The sequence below is a fragment of the Limulus polyphemus genome, unplaced genomic scaffold (assembly GCF_000517525.1).
Source record: "Limulus polyphemus unplaced genomic scaffold, Limulus_polyphemus-2.1.2 Scaffold2038, whole genome shotgun sequence".
NCBI lineage: Eukaryota > Metazoa > Arthropoda > Merostomata > Xiphosura > Limulidae > Limulus > Limulus polyphemus.
The window spans coordinates 162,055-183,828 of NW_013667648.1; the positions used below are offsets into that span (position 1 = coordinate 162,055).

Here is a 21,774-nt window from a genome sequence, read left to right on the forward strand (position 1 = left end):
AACAAGAAATATAATACCTACCTAATCTTCTTTTTTTCTTGCCGTTGGGTTTCGAAGAGAGTTAAACCTAACTTTTTATAGTACTAATAGTAATGCATTTAATAATTTTTTATTTAATTATATAATGCACCAAAGAATATAGACTAATAACACGCAAAAAGTAGACAAATTCCCATACCTCTCAAAATATTTCTAGCTTTCTAACCATATGACAAGAGTCATTACAAATTCATCCAAGCTGGTTGTTAACTTTCCCATGGGAACAAAGCTTGTACTGTGAGTAAAATTTACGATATTCTGTTCAGACCACAACGTTATACAATACGTCATTTGATAGATGAAAACCTTGATTTTCTATTGGTTATAGGTAATATATAATGAAACGTAAGAGAGAACTATCAACGAATTGTGAAAGAGAAGATGTAACAGGAGGGGTCTGATTTTCTATTCAATTGCTCTGTGACCAAACAAAATTGAAGACTATAAAGATTATGGTTTGTCTGAGCAATAACAGTTTTATATAGAGTAATTTACATTTAATTTTGTACTTTTTCAATGGGTGGTGGATAAAATATGGATGATGACATGCTAAGAGAAAATGTGTCATGTGGCTCACCCTAGTGGAAATTCAGGATTTCTTTAAATATTGCCTTGTAGAATTAAGAACTTAAAACTTGTAAACTATTAAAATATGGATTATTAGGTAAGATTTTATGCTATTATAATTGGTATAGATAGATAAATAAAAAAGTAGTTTAATAAAATTTTGAATGTAAGACACTGAAACCTAGTGTTATGCGCACTAAAGGATACCTGGGGCAATAGGGTTAAGGCTCATAACAGTACCCATCTGTTTATACTTAATTTTGTTTTATTATTCTTTAAACCAAGTTAAACTGATGATACTGCCACACAACTTGTAAATCATGTGGCGAATTATGTAATGCACAAGCATATCTCCTAAAGAATTTTTATTTTTTATTATCTAATGTTATCTTACATAATAAGCTTGTGATTTTTACATTTTAGTTACTTTTAAAATAGTAATTAAAGAATACACATGAAAAACCAGAAATATAATACTCACCTGGGGCTTCTTTTTTTTTGTCGTCAACTGTCGAAGAAACTTAAGCCTACTTATTTTTTTTATAATAAAGTTACTATTCAACTAAATAATGTTTTATTTAATTAAGTAATGCACCTAAGAACACAAAATCATAATATACAAAAAGCAAATAATGTCCTATAACCATCATAATTTTTCTAGCTTTCTAACTGTGTGATAAGAGCCTTTAAAAATTCAGGTAAGCTTGTCGATGTGATTTCTGGGAGTAAAAAAACTGGACAATGCCTTATACAGAAAACAAAGTAATATAATGTGTCATTTGATAGATTTAAACATTGACATTCTATTGTTTATAAACAATGTAGTTATTTAATGTCAGAGAGAACTATAGGCGATTTGGGAAAGAGGATGTGACAGTTAGGCATATTAAGTGGATCTGATTTTCTTATTTATGGCTGAGTAATATTTATATTATAATGAGTAATTTACATTAAATTTTGTACTTCTTGGAGGGCTGGTAAATAAACTAGAGAATAGTGAAGACATAAAGTAAATATCACAATTCGAACTGGTATATTTAAGTGTTTTACACTCACAAAAAAGAAACCTATCATTTTATAGGAATTTGAAGAACTTGTAGCATTCAGCCACAATTTATTTCTTCATATTGTTAGCCGACACTGGGCAGCTGTAGTACATAATTGAACAGAGTTGTAGACCATTCCAAACTTTTACTTGTTGTTAAACCAATGTTTAAACAACTCTATTCAAATATCACAATTATTATACCAAGGGAGAATGAGTTTTTTTTTAATGTTTCCTTATAAAATTAAGAATTAAAACTTTTATAGCATTAAAATTCATTAGCTATGTTTTGATGCTAAATTTATTTGTATACCATGAAAATAAAGTAGCTTAATTAAATTTTGAAAGTAACTCTTTAAAGAGTCATGACATGCTCACTTTGGCTTGTGGCAAGAAGGTTAAACTGGTCAAAGAATCCAATTCATCACTACTAGAAGTTTGATCTTGTCTACAGTTGCCGATAATGGATGGATTTCCCTGAGACCAGTCTAATACAGACAGGGTTGTAGCTAGGATAATTTGAGAACTTAAAACTTATATAATATTAAAATTTGATTTATTAACTGCATTCTAATGCCAAGTTTACTTGTCTATATTGATGATAAAGTCATTTAATTATTTTGAATGTAACTCTTTGAAAAGTTGTGATATGTGCACTTTGACCTGCCTATAGCAAGAGAGTTAAAACCTTGACAGACAATTAACAAGTTTTAGTTACAATCACATCTCACAATTAATTGAAGCTGGTTTTGTGAAATTAAAAAAAAAAACAATTTACTTTTTGTCCTCTAATCTGTCCTAACGAGCTTCCACTTTTAACATTTTGGTTTCTTTATTGAAAATATATGTATATAACAATAAGCAAAAAAATATACAAAAACAGTAAATTTACAACTTACATTTTGTAATTTGTACTCAAGAGCATACCTTCTTAACACTGGTTTTCGATACTGTGTTGGTTTTCCACAAAAGCATTAATGTTTCTTTCAAATATCCATTCTCAAACACAAAAAATATATCAGGCACTAGAATAAAAATGTCTCAAAACTACTATGACATAATTGGCTTTATAATAAAGGTATAAATAAGTTTAAAAAATTACATTAGCCTCTCTCAGCTGAACACTACAATCGCAAACACTGAAACTGAGGCTAAATATCTGCCTATGTGTAACAACATGAAATAACTGTTTAAAAAATCTTGCAGAGAAAAATCTGCCCTTTCTGTTAGTTATAAATAATACTGTAAAAATGTCAGAGAGAATTATTGACATTTTTGAAAGACAGAATGATATGGGAGAGGTATATCATACAGGTTTGATGTGTTTCTAATTTGTTTGACCTTAATAAAACATTTGAGGGTAGAAAGGAAATCTATAGTTGGCCATTTGTAGCACAGAGGAATCACGTAACAACACAGAGAAGTGAAGAATGATAATCTGTTTAAACATTGGTGAATATCCAAGGATTAGGAGTAAATGTTGAAGAACATTTCACTTCTGTTATTATTGTCAATAAAACCACAGACTCTACTCTGTTAAAGGTAATTTGTAAAGAGTGTATGATACCTAGAATACCATTAGATATGATAATGACACAGTTATGAGAAGCCAGCATAGTAGTGTGGAATCTAGGTTGTTGCAATTAAAGAAAATGTCTTTTTATTTCATTCCTTGTGTTTGTCATTTTTTTAATCTTTTACTGTATGATTCTTCAGATTCTTGCAACTGTTCAGAAATTTTTTTCTATTATCTTGAAAGACATTATAAATTTTTTACAAAACCAACTAACAAGTAGGCTGTTTTGAAGTTTTGTCTTTACCATTCTCAGACCTTTTTTTTTGACACAACAAGGAAGTGTAAAAGTGGTATGATATGAAGCAAAATGTATAGTTAGCAGTGTTGATGAAATTCTTAGACTACAGCATATAGTGTAGCTTTTATGAAGCTAGAATCATGCATATTTCTTTAGTAGTTTGGTATGAAGTTCTTGTACAAATAAATCTAATCAGCAAAAAAAAATCGCAGCTCAGTTATGGAAATTGATCTTGTTAGTAATTTAATTAATAGCTTATGGAAAAATCTCACTTAAGATAGTTTTGAAGGTGTCGTTAAAGTTCCAGAATTATTGTTGCACAACTGTGGTTCAAAACTGAATTTTTTATTGTTGTAGTTGACTGGGCTTTTACTCTGTGTCCCTTTGCAGGGTGGAAGTATGCATATCATTACCTTTTGCAGAGAAATGTTCAAAATCTAATTAGACAACTTCGTTACCAAGGTGTGTCAGTAAACATTATATCAAAACAGTTTGAAATTTTAATGTTATCTTACTTTTAATATCTTAATTTCAAAATATAATATTTTAAAAAAATTCAGTCTGCTGTGTGTCATGTGACATGTCTTTACTCCAAAATACCCATTTTAGATTTTTGTTCAACCTTATATGGTTTTCTGAGTGTGTAACTAATTAGAAATACATACTGTAGATATTTACAAGCCAAAATATAAATTTAGAGTCTCCAAACAAAATGTCAAACCACATAACATGCTCCTCCAATCTCATTCTGTATTTCAAAAATTGTCAGTAATTCTCTGATATTGCTGTTCTATTATTTATAACCAATAGAAAGAGCAGCTTTTTTTTCAGATTTCTTAACATTTATTTCATTTTGATGTCAATAATTAGATATTTAACCACAGTTTCATCATTGGTGACCATGTTTTTCTACCCTATGCAAAATAACAGAATTATTTAAATTTATTTATAGCTCAGTTATAAAGCCAGTTAAATTATACTAGTTATGGAGCCTTTTATTGTAGTGCCTGATACATTTCTTGTATTATAAAATGCATATTTGAAAGGAGCATAAATGATTTTGTAGAGAACCAACATAGTATGAAATAAAACTATTGCTTAGGATGCACACTCTAGTTTACAAATTACTGAAATAGGTATCAACTCTAATGTAAGTCAAAAAGTTATTGTTTATGTATATTTTTTGTTTATATAGTTTTAACCCATTCACTGCAGCTGGGACATATATTTCCCAGTGCTACTACCCCCTCACACTGTGAATGGGAGAATTTTTTCCCATTGTTGACACTGTTTAATTCTGGGTCCAGGTTCATCATCTTGACTGTCATCACTAAATGAAGAGCTAGCATCCTCTTGTCTTGTTGCCTCATCATCATCATGCATTTCAATACTACTTGTCTCACTTTCATTATCTTCTAAGCTATCTGAGTTAAGTACATTAAGCATATTTACATAGTAATTAGGATTACTACTCGATGTTCAAGTGATGCGGCCATGGTTGGTGTTCAGTTTTGTACATTTCTCTTAGGCATCTTGTTGGTTACCGAAGGGTTGAGTGGAAAACATTGAGGAAAACCATATATCAACATTAGGTGGGATACCAATAAATACTTTACAACTCACTTTACTCTCATATGTCACGCATGGCAATTTTGAATGACAAAGGTAAACATTTGTCTCAGTTGCAATGGAAGGGTTAACAAAAAAAGCTAAATGTGAAAATTAGAAGTCTGTTAAGGTAGGTAACAAAAAAGTATATGAAAAATTAAATAAAACATTTCATAAGACCAACTTGATCAAACTGTGACATGTGATTGTAACTTGATTGTTTACACAAAGTCCTTCAGGTGTGGTTAAATGTCTGTCATGTACTTAGATCAAGGCTAAAGGGCATTGTAAAGTAATAAAATTAAAAGCAAGCAGATGTGTGAAAAGGTTAGAAAACTGAGACTGTTTGGATAGATAATTGTCTGTTTGAATCTGCAGTCATTGAAGAAAAAAATTGTATTATTGATTTTATTTTGTTTAACTACATAGCACAATAATGATTTTGCTACAGTTAGTGTTAGGGTAGTGAAAATAAGAGATAAAATATAAAGTTTTACTAAAAACTTGATATTTATTTAGCAAGTCATAGATATAATGCAAAAGAAACGTGAAAATAATAAGATAAAAATTGTTTTTTATTTTTACCTTGAAAATTACCTATATTTCACACTGATTCTGCAAAGGCTTTGTGAATTTACATGTAAGTCTTCAGTAAAGTACTTTATTAAAAAAAATTGATTTTTTTTAGTACAAGTTTGTGAAATTTCATGAAGATACTCTTGGTAAATTTAAAACTATATTAAGAATTGTTATTTATAGCTTCACAGATATGGAGTCAGTCTAGTGGACTGACACCACTCATAAATTATTAAGGGACAATTAGGACTGTAAATACAGTATTGTGTTGTATGTTATTCCTATTATTTTAGATCTAGAAAAAAAAACTGGTTTATGATTTTACTGTAATCATCATATCTTGATGACTGATACACATGACAATACCTTTGAGAATAAATAATATTATTCATAGCAATTATTATTTTAAAATCTGGTTAAATATGAATATGTACTATCATACAAGAAAATTTAAACCATGTTGAAATATCAAGGTTTTATTGAACAACAAGGTTTCCAGTTCTTTGAAGAGCTCTTTATTGGGTAGAATGCAGGAGTGAACTGAGAAGACATTAAAATATGGATTTCAAGTGCTAAACTGACCTCCTGTTCACTATAGGAAGGGCAGGTTATAGGCATCATAGCTTGCTTGCATCCTGTTGCTGAACTGTTGGCATCAGTTAATAGCATATGTTATTGTTTTCTGTGTGTTATGCTGTCACATCACAGTAGTTTTCTTTCAATTTTAATTGTTTTTATCTTCCAAGTGAATTATATATATTTTAACAGGTTATTTTCTTGACAAACATTATACACTTATACTGAATAACCCTCTATTATCTTTAAAACCTTTGTTAGCTTTCTAATTCTATGACATTATTCTTTTTTATTTTAAATGTTAGGATTGGAAAGTGTGCTTTGATAAACCTAAAGCACACTTCATAAGGAAGGAAAAAAAGTATGTGGTAATTGTAGAAGTGCCAACCCCAACCACTTTCATCAATTATTATTATGCCCCCACTGCTAGAGTGGGTCATATTGGTTTTTCCCTGTTCATCACAATTTTGTAGACAGGATATCTAGATTGGATGGGTGAATTTTGATGAAGCTCATATAACAGGTACTACATTACAACACTCTATATCTAATTAAGTTTTGTAGGTTGTGAGCCAAGGGTCAAGATGAATTATATTGCAGAAGACTTGAATATACAGCAACACATTAGTTGGGAATAGATGTTTCATGAACGCAAATTTCACTTCTTTTTATTTATTTTTGTGGTATATACTTGAAGTAACCTGTTAACTTCACTTGTTTTATTTATTTTTATAATATATACCGTATTTTTTGGTGTATAAGATGCACTTTCTTACCCCAAAATTTGATGTCAAAATCTGCTTGTGTCTTAAACACCGAAGGTATGAATAATATACATGTATGTATATATATATACAATATACACAAGCCATGTGTAAATATATGTTATATGCATAGTTTTGTTCAATTGAATGTGTTATTTATAAAAATAGTAGTTTTTTCTTTTAAACACATAACTATTTATAATGCTCCCTAAATACTAATAATTATAATAATAAATAATAATAATAAAATTACAGTGAAAACAATGAAGATTTTGTAGGTTTTGAACCAAACTAGATAACAGTAAACCTTTTTTTGATTTACGGTGTTTTCTTATTTTGATGTTTTGAGCTCTTTTGTGCTTAGAACAATATATACTAATTTTTGAAGTATCAAATTGAATTTTTGTTCAATAAAAATCTTTCAAATACGACTGTAGCTTTTTTTTTCCCCTAAACTTTGTCTTCAAAATAAGGGTGCGTCTTATATTTCGAAAAATATGGTACTTGAAGTAACCTGTTCATTTCACTTGTTTTTATTTATTTTTATAGTATATACTTGAAGTAACCTGTTCATTTCACTTCTTTTTATTTATTTCGAAAGTATATATTTGAAGTAACCTGCTAATTTCACTTGTGTTTCATCATGCCATAATTATTTTATTTTATTTTTCAATATGTTTTTGCTTTTTATCACTTGAAACAAATATTGTTTTGATTCAAATATCAGTTTATGTTACTGTTGTGTCTCTGTTCGTTTGTTAATTTCTGGTATAAATTCTTTCTGAGAAACTTCAGAGATACAAGTCCTTTCTTAATTAAAACTAGTTTATTCTTTCTTGATACAACTTTGCAATACATAGAATTTCCACAGTCACTTTTACTTAACTACTTTTATAAACAGACACTATAATTCACAGCGATTCACACACTTTACTTACGGTGCCTACTGTTTGCTTGACTCAGTTATTTCTATATTCAATCTATCTGCGTATGCCCTTATATACTAAAAAAGAAGGCATCAAGCAAATACTGGGATATTCGTGAGATTCCCCGATAAGTCATGATCCTTCAAGAATCTCATCACGGGTTACCAGCGTCACGTGACTTCCGCTGTCAAAACATTACGTTTTTGTAATGTATTAACAGAGATTAAAAGTTGATCCAAAGTTATTGTATATCATTGCTGAACCTCGGGAAGTGTGTTAACACAATAGAAGAGTTTCAAATAGTCTTATTTGTAATCATCTTTCATAATAATATAATGTTACTACAATATGAAATTGTTCAAGCTCCTTCAGAATAAAACTATTAATGGGGGGTAAATCCAGACTCCAAAAGTAGGGAGAAGTGACTTCTCCCTCCAGGTGCCAACAGAGAGAAATTTTCTGGAAATATGGAAACTTCACATTTTTGTACCAAATGCATTAAACTACGTTTAATAAAGGAAATGTTGTTTATTTAGGGGTTAATTGTTTATATTATGTGTGTGTATCATTATGTGATTATGATTCTATTTTTTTTAAGATAAACTTTTTCCTTTGGAATCTAAGAAAAACATTAATTTTTTTTGCAACTTTAATCAACAAATTCTGTCTTCATTCAAAGTAACATCAAACCACTTATTAAATTCACTGTGTTTTCCTATCTTTTCTATTTTGTTTTTTTAAATCTATGTTTTGAATGCATGTATTAATTTGCAGACTTAAAAGATTTTTCATGCCTACAGACATGTGCATTGCTTTTTTCTGCATCTTCACAAATTAAGCAATGTCAAAATCCCTTGGTATCTTACACATACCAACTGAAGTCATTCTGATTCAAAACTTTGGGGAACCTTTTTTTTGTCTCTTTGTTCTCTAATTTTTCATTGGCTTTTCATTTCTTGACAGAATTTGACTCGGATTTTTCCATATGTTTTATGACTAGCCAATTTGCTAGAGACATTTCTGAGCAACTGCAAAATACCATTATTAGCAGCAATATATGAATTTCATTTGATTGCATGATTAAAATACAATTATATCATTAAATTAGTGAATAAAGGCAATTTAAAATGATACTGCTTTATGGTACTTACCTTGTATAAGTAACAATTACCTTCAGTGAAAAACAATCCAATCAAAAATACAACAATCTGTGTGCTTAAAAAGACACATGACACCCTTCCCAATCATTTTCAATACCCATCTGTAATCTCTAATGATAATTAATCCAGCAATGTCTGTTAATACAATATACAATCAACTTTTATTAAATCTGAGATACAGACTTTTAGTAAGGACTGATGTGTTTAATTGGGAGATTATGGTTAAGTATGTAGCATCTCGGCCATTTGATTGGTTTCTGTTGAAAGTTAGGAAACTAAGTGTGTAATGATACTGTTTTTTGCCTTTGTCATGGCAGGTGACTTACTGAATTGAAAAATAAAATTAACTTGAATTTAGCCACTGGAGGAAGTGTGAAGTCAGAACTTTGAAGAAGAAATTTAAAGGCACTTCACCTAGTTGTGTGGCCCCTGTATTAATGATCAGTTTTTAAGAACATCATAAGCATGTATTATTATTTATTTTTTCATTAAAAATGCAGACAAAAGCTTTAACACAATTTACAGCTTTTAACTGTATGTAGAGGAACAGCCTTTGGTTTTACATCTGTTGTTGAATTTTATAATAGTTTGACGGAAATAAATTTGGATAGAAAGATTCAAGGATATACTAGTTCTTACTGTTTATAATTTGTTTTAGTCACACTAGATATTTTAATAATTAACAGGAGCTTCAAGTGACTTGAAACAAGCTACTGCTTTAGCTACACAGATGGTAAAGGAATGGGGTATGTCTGATAAGGTAATGTTGTTTTTTTTCCCATATTTTGTGATCTCAGTATGAAATTTTTCATTTTTGTTTCGTAATAGTACTTAAAATAAGAAAATTATATTTGTTAAACTTTCCACACACCTCAAAATTAATAAAACCAATTGTAGCACAGACTTATAATTTTATGTAGTCTTCTTTTTGTCATGAAAATGCACACACACACACACACACACACAAAATTAAAACTGTTATATTTGTTGATTCAGTTTCTGCTGTGTACATATATATATATATATGATTTCAGTAATTGGAAACTTGGCTGCATGAAGTGATATTTTTAGGCTAGTTTGTTAACCCTTTCATGACTGGTGAGAGTACCTTTGAGGTGTTGAGGGTACATCTATATCAAACTTAAGAATTAAAGTAAAAATAATAACTCTTAACTATTACAAAACTATAATTCATCTTTTGTCATTTGGTAACATTTATATAGTGTAATTGATATAGAAATGAAATAATGTTCTAACTTAACTAACTGAGATGCCTTACATGTGAATAATGCACTTATTAAATTTTTTTACTATATTTCATCCCATTCCAAAACATAGTTTTATTGTTACTAAGATAGTGATCATTTTTTGCATATGATATTTTTGCCTTGTATATGATTGAATAAGTACAATTGCCATGACTCTTATTCTTTTTTCATGCATCAGTACATTGATCTTCAAGTGTCATTTTCTAATTTGATACTTCTGGAGATGATTATCTTTCTGTCATGTTGAGTTCACCAATGGAAAAGTGTTAGGTCTTTGGATTTAAAACACTAAAATCAGGGGTTTGATTCCCCTTGGTGGACACAGCAGATAGTCTGATCTGGCTTTGCTATAAAAAAAAAACATACACACACTCTCATATTGGTTCCTGAATGATTTTCTTGTGCTAACTTATGACAGATAGACATTCCATAGAACACTTATGTAGTAAGCTTGATGTGTCACATGGTAGGTATTTTCTCATGATCATGTTGTTCAAGTGTGAGAGCTTTCATATAGAGATTTGTGGTGATCTAGACATTATTATACATATCTGATTGGATAAACCAAATTCAGAAATTCTCTGAACCTTTCCCAATTCATCTGGATAGAGAATCAAAGAATTAGTTTTCCAGGTGTTGTTTGACATTATCTTCTAATATTTATGGTCGCAGGTGATAATTGGCTTGACCCTTCCATTACAGGCTGGGTGGAATCTACCCAGCTCGAAACCAGGAAGTATCTATAAGAGTAACTGTACTATAATTTTTGAAAATGTATGCAAGTCTTTATAAAATTTTACTGATTATTAGTAAACATTACAAGGATTTCATACACAAAATACCTGGTTTTTGAATTATGTTTTAAAATTTTTTTTATTAAAGATTTAATCATGAATTTTTTCTTTCAGGATGTTGACTATCCAATGTACAAAGTAATTTTGATTTTAAAATTAAAAATACTTTTATTTATCTGAAATTTGTCAAATTTCATTTATGTAATCTCTATATCCTTCTATATAATCATCAAACGTTTTTTGAAATAAAACTTTATATTTAATCTGTTATTTTATCAATATTAATGCTATATGGTGTTCATTGATTTTGACCGACCTCATAACCATCATAAAAATTAGGAAATAAATCTAAATTACCTTCTTTGTTCTAGAATAACTGCAAATTGTAATAGAAACCACAAATTTTATTCTAAATCACTTTAAATCTCTTAACACTATAGATCTATTTATATTTATTAATTTTTGTTTTATTGATCTTTGAACCATGTTTGTCAAAAATACCCTGACAGAAGTTGAAAAATAAACAGTGCGCATACATCGACATGACCCTATCGAACAACGTAATTCAGAAGCTTCTCTACTACTTACGATGCTACAAAGTCATTGTTTGCACTCATGAGCAATACTTTGTAGACTTTATATAAGCATTTTGGAATACAAAAAAATTATAAATTACTATACCAATACCCCAAAAATCCACTGTAATTTATCAGGCTTCCTAATTAAATTGTATTTGGGTCTAAAAAATTATAATTTCTATTCACAACAAAATAGTCTTGATAGCAATACTTCAAACTTTCCAATGATATAAGAACATTTCTCTCGTAAGTAAGTTAGGAAGACAGACAGAATTATCTAGAATAAATATATAGCTTTCGATTGATTATAAAGTTATTGGTATATAAAAGTAGGCGTAGATAAATAAGTTTTCTCAAATGATGAAGTGGTGGGCAGAGCCAATATGGTGGTTCACTAAATATCATATCTCAGCAAATAGAAAAGATAGGAGGTTCTTATTTTATATTCTAGCTTGTCAATATCAAACATTTGAGTTTCTTATTTATACGAAACTACAGATTTTGTATTGTGGGCATCATAAAATGTAATCTGACCAAACCCGGAAGGCCACGCAACACACAAAAATCAATATTTAGCCCTTTTTCTTAAATATTTAGTTTCATATTAAGAAACTAACTAATATATAATACTAAAATTTGAATTGTAAGCTACAGTTTCATACCAAACTTATTGACATAAGATCATGAAATAGTAGTTCAATAACATTTTGAATGTAAATCTACAAACACAATGACATGCTCTCTGACCCCTACCCATCTCGATAGGGTTAATACCCACCTTCAGGAAGTCAGCACACATTCTGATAATGGGTAGATAAAAGTGATCATGTCATGACTTTTAAAAGTAACCTTCAAGATTTAATTAAACTACTTTGTTTTGTATGCACGTCAAAATGTAGTTAATTAATCAAATTTCAATATTATATTACTTTTAAATTCTTAATTTTAAAAGGATATAATTACGTTCTCAATCTTCTTTTTTGTATATCATTTTTTCATTCCATATTTCACATTTTTTAGATAATCTTGCCATTCTTGTAGTACAGGTATTGATAGGATATAAGTTAACTTTATAGCCTTCAGTTATTTTGTTTTGCTTAGTTGTAAACTAGAAAGTCTAACCTACATGCCATACTCTGCCATCATATACTGTCTTTCAAAAAATATCAATGATTCTCTGATGTTTGCCATTATATTATTTACAACCAATAAAAAGAGAAGATATTAATTTACTGATTGACAAATAATGCTTTCTTGTTCTTGTGACAGCTTTTGAATTATTTGGCATATAAATTCAAAGTTGCTATCACTGAGTATAACTCAACCAGCCAAGAGCATTACTTTAATGTACTTATAGCTTAATTGGAAAGCTAGTTAAAATTATGATAGTTATATTACATTGTATACTTTTTACATGTTATTATTTTATGTTCTAATTTGAATACTTGAAATAAATAAATATTTAGTAAAGTACTAACAACAACCTTAGCAAAAGTTAAGGTTAACTTTTATTGGCACTTCAAATCTCTGACTGCAAAAATCTACAAGATCCATACATAAGTACTAAATTTCTTGTTTTTATATATATTTTTTATTTAATGATATAAAAATAACTAAAATGTACAAACTACAAACTTATTAAGCTAGATAAGAAAACATGTATGAAAAGAATACCGAATAAGAAAAATTTGTTTGGCAAGATATGCATGCCAGCTGCACGTGCATTAAGTAATTCTATATTTTATTTTACTGTAACTTGAGCTATTTGCTTGCTGGATACTTAAAGCTTTTGTTATACATTTTTAGTATTCAGACACAGTTCTAAGAACAATAAAACAATAAAAACATGTAAACTGTTATGAGCCTAAGGCTATTTAGGATAAATAATTTTAATACTAGCTGGAGTACCCATACCCTGGATGGAAGTTATGTAAATTCATGATTAATGAAAGGTTATCTTAAGAAATGAAAAGATGCTTATATGTAATTGTAAAAAAAAAAAATAGTGAAACAGCAAATTTGCATGCATTTCTGCATGGACCCAACAAACCTTCATGCCAAATTTGGCGAAGATCCACCAACAAGGAGCAAAGTAGTGGTGAAAAAAGTAAAAATGCCCATAAAAACTGTAAAATGCAAAACTGAAAATTTTTATGTATCTCCACATGGACCCAACGAACCTCCATACCAAAGTTGGTGAAGATCCATCCACACACTATGAAGTAGTTACATGGACAGACAACAGACAGTATTATTATATTTCTATAGATTCTGTTACTATTTGTAGTTATTCTAAAAAGAAAATAACACAGGAAATATAAAGTTTTGCTGAAAATAAACGTCAAGGATGTTATATACGTTTTGCAAATGAAATTTGAAAACTGTAAGATGAAAAAACGACTTGTAATGTTTAATAAAAGCTTGCCAACTTTCACAAATATTTATTTAGTACATTAGAAGTTATAGTGTATGTAGTTTCATGGTTACTTGAAAATTAACTTGAGTGGTACCCTCCCTGGTGCTGCTTGACACAGGCTAACCAACTTTGTAGAGATTTTGTATCTTCTTTTTATTTAGACTGCTTTTTACCTCATAAACCATTTACACATACAGATGTTGTGTGTGGTAGTTTGTCTAGCTGTGTTACCACTATTTTTTTCGCAACTCTGGAACCTTTGTCACTTGTTGCACATACCTTGGCCATTAATGTGTATTCTGTATCTTCATTTTCATTTAAACATTTTGTATGGCTACTTAAGTGTCAGTTTTTAGTTATCTTTTGTAGTCTCTCACTGCTTGCTTATTATAAGAAAAGTGACAAAACTTTTTCTCTGTTTAGACATACCCATCGCCTTTATGATAATTTTAGTCTTCTTTCTGAATACATTTATACATTATTAATTTCTAAGTATGTGTATCTTGTTGCTCCTGACATAGTTAATTATAGGCCTTTGCAAGATTCTAACTTGTGGGTCAAATTGAAACATGGTGTTTGTTGTGTTTCCTGACATTCTTTTGTCACCAATGTTTTTTATTCTCTTTCGGTTTCCAGTGACTTTGTTTCCACAGAGGGCTGAATTTTATTTCTCTGGATTTGGAAAGTTAGTTGGAAGCCATTTGTATGCAATAAAATTCTGGGTTTTTTTTCTAACTGTTTCAATATTTTGAGCTGAGATAAATTTCATAAGTTTCCTGGTTTTGTTTTTATGTTGTCAGTATTATCACAACAGGTAAATGAACATTTTCAGTATTATTAGCTAGTAATTTAAATCCGGGACACAGTAAATGTAATATAACCATGGAATGTAAGTTAAAGAAACACTTGAAAATATTACTGTGCTGTCTTGGAATAAGCCTGGGGATAATGTTTCATTCCCTTCCTTAAACAAGGATAACTATTAGAAATATTTCTTCTAAGATATTTATTGAAAGATCAGTACAAATATTTTGTCTGCTGACATATGCAGAATTCATATGAAATAAGTTCATGTATGTTCTACTTAATAAATAAGCATTAATTTTTATGTGTTATAAATACCATAATCTTTGAATTGGGATTAATGTTTTTTTGCCAAGAAAAATTTTAAAAAACATTTATTTATTTTAGTTGATAATGAATGACTGTTTTGTACTGTGCTGTATTTTTATCAATATATATTATTCTTGATAGCAATCCATATCAAAATATTGCATTCTATTCAAATTTCAAATAAAATATATTATTTAATTTCAAATATGATTTAATGGTAAACTTTATATTATGTAGGTATTTTAGAAATGACATGTTAGTTTCCTTTAAGCATTAAGTATATTAAGAAAATTCTTATTCTCCAGCTTGGTGTACGCACCTTTGATGAAGAACGTAACTCCTTAGTTGTTATCAGTGAATTGGCACCTTCAACATCAGAAGCTATTGATGCAGAAATAAAAAGACTCTTAACGGTAAGAATCTGGTGTAATGAACAAAGTGAAAACATAATTTCATTCTTAATTTATGTGAATAAAAAATCTGTACTTGTGATTGAGTTTCTTTTGTAATTCTCATTCCATTTTTCTTTTTTTCAAGACAGTGTTTAAGGCTTCATTTTAAGTCATTCATCGGATCTGCATTTTTGGCCCTAAGAGAAGGCTTGAACTGCAATTAATTATAATTGGTCAATGAAAAGTTTGTTGAAATCTTTCTCTTTTAAGCTTCTCTTGAATATAGTTTCAGATGTTGCTAGTTTCTTGGTCTTGGTTGACCTTTGGTTTATTTATCTTTATTCTGAGAGCTTCATTAAATTTTCCAAATTTCTAGTGCTATGCAGCATTTAAAGTATTGTACTTGCCCCATTCAGGTCATTGTTCTGTTTTTTAAGAGTGTTCAGCAATGGTGAATTTTCCTGAGTGTTAGGTCTTATTGCAATAGTATGTAGTCTATAATTTATTATCCTTCCTGTTTCTCCAATGTAGATTTTGCTGTAACTGCATGGGACACTGTAACTTGTATGTTTTTGTTTACTAAGAATACCAAGTTGTTAGATTTGATACAAATTCTGATTTGAAGTTTTACCAATTCTCCTGAATTTGTAGCTTAAAGTTATGGCAAATACAAATATTAAGGGAGATGTTGGTTAAAGATTTTTCCAAGTGGGTTACTTAGAAGGCCTTATGTTCTAGTGAATGTTTAATGTACTGCTTAGGGTAACTGTTAGTTTAAAAAGTCTTGTTGGTAAGACATATTTCTTGTTTTAAACTTTGTCCATCACAGATTTTTCTGCTTTCATTTCAAAGTTTTTAATAATTCCATGATTTAATATTGTAGGTGTTTGAATCTGTAATGTAGGTACTGAAAGGTATTTTACTGTAGTGCGTAAGTTTGAGACCACTACTCGGTCTCCTGTGCAAAAGGTTTCCAAGATGAAATGTATTAGTAATGCTAATCTAAAACCATTATTTATTTAAATACTGTCAAAATCATGTGATTGGTGTAAATTAATTCTAAAAAATGAGTTGCAAGAATTGTCAGAACTGGCAATAATTATGTTCCTGAAAACTGGTACACATAGCTTTTAGATGTTGTAATGCTGTGGCTATTATACTGATGCCCAGCATCAAATAGCATTACATACATTTATTAATTTTCTGTTATAAATGTATTAAAACAATTTTTCCTTGATCTTTAGAATTATTATTTTCTTTTGTTCATTATGTTTCGAAGTATAAATATGGCTCCAAGATTCACAGTTTCTGATGAAATAGGACATAACATAATAGCTATATATAAAGAGGGGCTACAGTCAGTGAGAAATTTTTGCAAAACTGAAGTTAAAAAATAATAGGAGACATGACAAGAGCTTGTCTGGAAGACCACCTAAACTTTCTACATCATATGTTAAGTACCTCAGACTTACATCACTCGGAGAAGCCCCCCAGTGGCATAGCAGTATGTCTGTGGACTTACAATGCTAGAATCCGGGTTTTGATAACCCTGGTGGGCAGAGCACAGATAGCCCATTGTGTAGCTTTGTGCTTAATTACAAACAAACACTCAGAGAAAGATGTAAATCTTGCAGCCACCTTTCTGCTCCACCAATGTTATTAAAGTTGACAAAAAGCACTGAAAGGGTGAATTGTAGAAAGAAAATCTTTGTTCTGGAAAGGCAAAAAACACAAAAGACTTAAGTTTATAAAAACCCAAAAAATGGATATCTTGTATATGTAAAAAAAGTACTTTGGTTTTATGCACCAAAGTTTGAGGTTTTAGGAACAAAAAGTAGCCAGTACATTCACTTCAGTATTAATTAGTGATTAAAGGAAAATCATTTGCAACTTTCTGTTAGGTTTGGTGTACAAAACATCCAAGTTTAGGGTTACTTAAATACAACTAGATTGGTGGAGACCTGAATTCTGTCGAATATAAACAAATACTCATTCATCATGCTATTCCTTCTGGGCATCATTTAGTGAGAGAAATTTAATTTTCCAGCATAATAACAAATTCAAACTTTCAGTATAAAACAATATCTTTGTAAGAAAGAAGCAGATGGAACTCTTGCATGCTTAGAGTGGCTTCTGTAGAGCTCAGACTTCAATATTGTTGAGTGTATGGGGATTATCTTAACTAAAAACAGAGATAGCCAAAATCAAAGGAGGAACTCTGGGCAATACTTCAAGATGCCTGGAATCCAATTCCCTCTGAGCTTTAAAATGCTTGAAAAAACATTCCTCATTAGTTTCAAGACAGTAATTTCAGCTAAGGGTGGTCAAATCATAAAATAATAAAGAAATAAACTAAATTTGCTTTATGTGCATTTGTTTTGCTTTCAGATATTATGAAGTTCTGAAATACCTTCAGTACAAGAAACTCAATATTTTGAATTTAAAATACATTGTAATGATTGTGTGATCTCTAATTTATCAACAGTACTGTATTTGAATATTGATAAATACCAGTTGACAGTCTGACTCAAGTTGGACAATAAACTGAATATTTTTATTGAGTGAGTTTAATTGATAGATGATGAATATGTCTCTCACGTACATGTGTAGCATTTCCAATGCTATGGCTTCAAGTTTTTAAAATTTCTATAGCTATGATTCAAATTTTGTTTTTTGACTAAATGCAGACTTGATGAAGGATTCGGCATGGAGCCTGAAACATCACAAAATCACTAAAAACAACAGAAGTCCATAGAAAACTCAGTCCCTACGTTGAACACACTGCCTAAAGCCACCTTAAAAGAAAATATGTACCATTTTTAGAAATCCAAGCATTTTCTGTTTCCACTCATTATATAATAAAATTTAAGCTCAATTCCAAAGATATTAAATATTGTATACAAACTTACTGAATTGGAAACATGTGGTATACATGAAAGATAGTTTACTATAAGGTCCAATAAGTATGATTAAAGTAACATTTTGAAAACAAAGGTTTTTTTCTGTGCTATCACACATCTCATATGATTAATTAGCCCAGAAATGTTTAACCCTTTCACAACAGCCTCAGTATAATATACACAAGTTCATATACACATTTGCACACATTAAGTATTTATACAATAACTTTTAATGCAGTAAGTGTATCTTCACAAAATTTTATATACTTTTAGTAAAGATTAAAAGTCTTTCATACACAAAAAATCAGATTTTTAATGAAGTATGTTTATTATAGATTTCTTTGTGAAAATATCAAGTCTGTTTCGTTACCAGTCCAAGTGCTAAGTGATTTTCATGTTATAACTAAAAAACTATTGTTTGTCCCATAAATCTCAAATAATATTTGTGTAATCTCTAAAATCTCCTAAATACATTTCTAATGTTTGTTTTCAGTAAAACTTTATGATTTTTCTGTTATTTTCTCTACCCTAACTCTATGGGGTCTGTCAATTTGACCGGCTTAGGAACCACCACAAGAAATTAAGAAATAAATTTAAATTATGCTTTTTTCATTCCAGAATGACTACAGATTATAACACAAAAACACAAATGTTTAGTTTAAATAGCTTAAATCTCGTAACATTATACATTTATATATAATAATATTTTTATTATATTGACCTTCTAGCCATGCCTGGCTAACAATACAGAAGATACAATGATGTGGCATATGTGCACATATGATACCATATCCAGTAATATAAAACTGACCTTTAGTCTTTACAAAATGACCTATCTTGGCTGTTACCTTGGACATAATAGTATGTATTTAAGATGTGTTGCAATCAATGGAGTAGAATGATACAAAATTAACATGCATAAAATAAATACATAGAAAATATATATAAACAAACTAATACACATTTGAAAAACATGTGGACTCCACTTTTATGTGCTGAAAACTTGAATTTTGATTCTCAAAACTGTATGTAAACAGGAAAAACTTGAATCTCAGATTGCTTAAAACTTTGTGAGTACAGGCCTTTTTTTTAAGAAAAAACCCATATGCAAGTGCAGTATGACAGGGATGCAGCAAGGAAACATTAACTCTTTAATGCTACGAATATTCGAATTACATTAGCAAAATTTTTGGTTTTATCAAAACCATAAAAAAAAAGAAACTACACAACACTAGATTCATTTTGATTTTCTTCATCACTTTCTTCAAGAAGCTCATCAGAATCATCTGAGCTGACAGTGTAAACCACCTTGAAATGATCTCTTTCCAATTTTGATTCCAAGATCACAACTCTTCTCAATGGTTCTACAAGTTTAGTTTTTCATCATTTCTCAAGATGTATATCAACTGCTTCCTTGATACTTGGTAACCACATTAGTGCTTCTAGTGGAAGCTCCTCCTACTGGTATCTTGATGCTTCCTTTTATTACTGGATCTGTTAGTATGGTGTCCTTGTTTCTGGCACAGATTTTACAACAAATAAAGTTCACATATGTTCTACCTACTTCTTCTGTGGTTTTATATCCAATAATCTCTGATTTCTTGTAACTTTGAAACATTTTCAAATCCATTTTATTGCCTTTGGCTGTCTTCTCTGTTTACTTCATGAATGATCACAATGAATTAAATATCTATTCTTTACTGCTTAACACATTTTTATAGATAACATGTTTCTGGTTTCCTTACGAGCATTTAAAATTGTAATTTGACATATGACTGAATATAGCCTTTCAAACATGTGACAAATAGCATGAGTAATTAGGTTTGCACATGTGTCTGTGTATGCGCATGTGACTGTATGCATCAAATGAAAAACGTCTTATGCTATATTGTTTTTAATTTTGAGCTACTTTTGATGTAATCCTGATTTAAGTTTGAATCTGAATACAATTTTTAATTTTGCAATAATTATGATTATCTTAACTTGAATATTTTTTATTGGTGTTTTTGAATTTATTTATGGTGTTTATGTTTAATTTTATTTATATTCAAGTTTTGTAATGCTGAGTTCATTTTGTATCATTAATTTAACCCTTTGTGTGGGTGAGGTTCAAAACATGCATGTCTTAACTTTTTTCAGAGTTACATTCAGAATTTAATTAAACAACTTTATTATCAATGTATGCCAATAAACTTGGCAACAAAATATTAAAATTCTCAGTGTTCACTACCATGTGAAATGTGATACCTCTCTGCTCAAAATTTCTCTGTTTTAGATTTTCATTCCTCCATTAGATGAGATTCAGAATGCTCACCAATTAGAAATTCAAAATATGTATATTAACAGGCCACAATTTAAAATAAGAATTTCCTACCTTCTTTGTCTTCTAAGATTTGGATAAATTTTTTAAACTTACCACAGAAACTTCTCCCAACTCTAAATGTTTTTGAAATTACTCAGTCACATACACTTATTTGTCAATGATACATGTTTATAACCAGTAGAAAGACCATTTTGTGAACTACATGATTATATCATCTTTTTTGTGTGTAAAAAGCTCCATTTCTCAAACAGATTTTATTGAGTGAAGACCAAAGTTGGTAAATAATGAAGTTTTTTAATCTTCTTATAGGTCAGTAAGAAAGCCAAATAAATCATAATCGTTTTAGGGCATTCTGTTTTACTGTTTGAGTTATTGCTTATGTTTTAAAATGCATATTTGAAAGCTACATGAATTATTTTTTGGATAACCAACTTAATGGAAAAAATTCAAGATTAATGAAGTCAGGCTTCCGAGAGCAAAAATAGTTCAATTCTGAAGTGAGTGCTGATTTTCTGATTTTTTTATGGAAGATCTTTTTTACTTATTGATATATATTTTAACAAATATTAATAAAATGTAAAAAATTAAAATATTATTATTGGTTTTTTTTTGCATGGTGTACTGAATGATCAACATACTTTAGACTTACACAACCTCGATTAATCGCCGTGATGAAGTAAATAATAGATTTCAAATTCGATGACGAGGAACCCACTTTGAGACTAATAATGGTTGGAGACGGCTTGAATGGGTAATGAAGAAAAACTTTAATATAAGTTTAACATAACGGCAAATGTACAACGTTTCGACAAGGTTTTGTCATCACTACCATAAACCAATCATACCGTGAAACTATCTTTAAACTACGTAACCCAAATATAAAAATTTGGTACACGATGATGACAAAACCTTGTC

At 29.7% G+C, this 21,774-nt stretch overlaps 1 protein-coding gene across 6 annotated transcripts in view; it reads left to right on the forward strand.

The window, feature by feature from the left end:
* LOC106465749 (ATP-dependent zinc metalloprotease YME1 homolog) overlaps positions 1-21,774 on the forward strand; it is a 174,194-nt gene that overhangs the window by 143,911 nt on the left and 8,509 nt on the right. For 5 of the 6 annotated variants that reach the window (XM_022393673.1, XM_022393674.1, XM_022393676.1 and 2 more), the window contains exons 17-18: positions 9,762-9,835; positions 15,550-15,657. In XM_022393673.1, coding sequence (XP_022249381.1) covers positions 9,762-9,835; positions 15,550-15,657 — 182 coding nt within the window. The remainder of the gene's footprint in view (positions 1-9,761; positions 9,836-15,549; positions 15,658-21,774) is intronic. The other variant, XR_002612047.1, reaches the window with a different exon arrangement.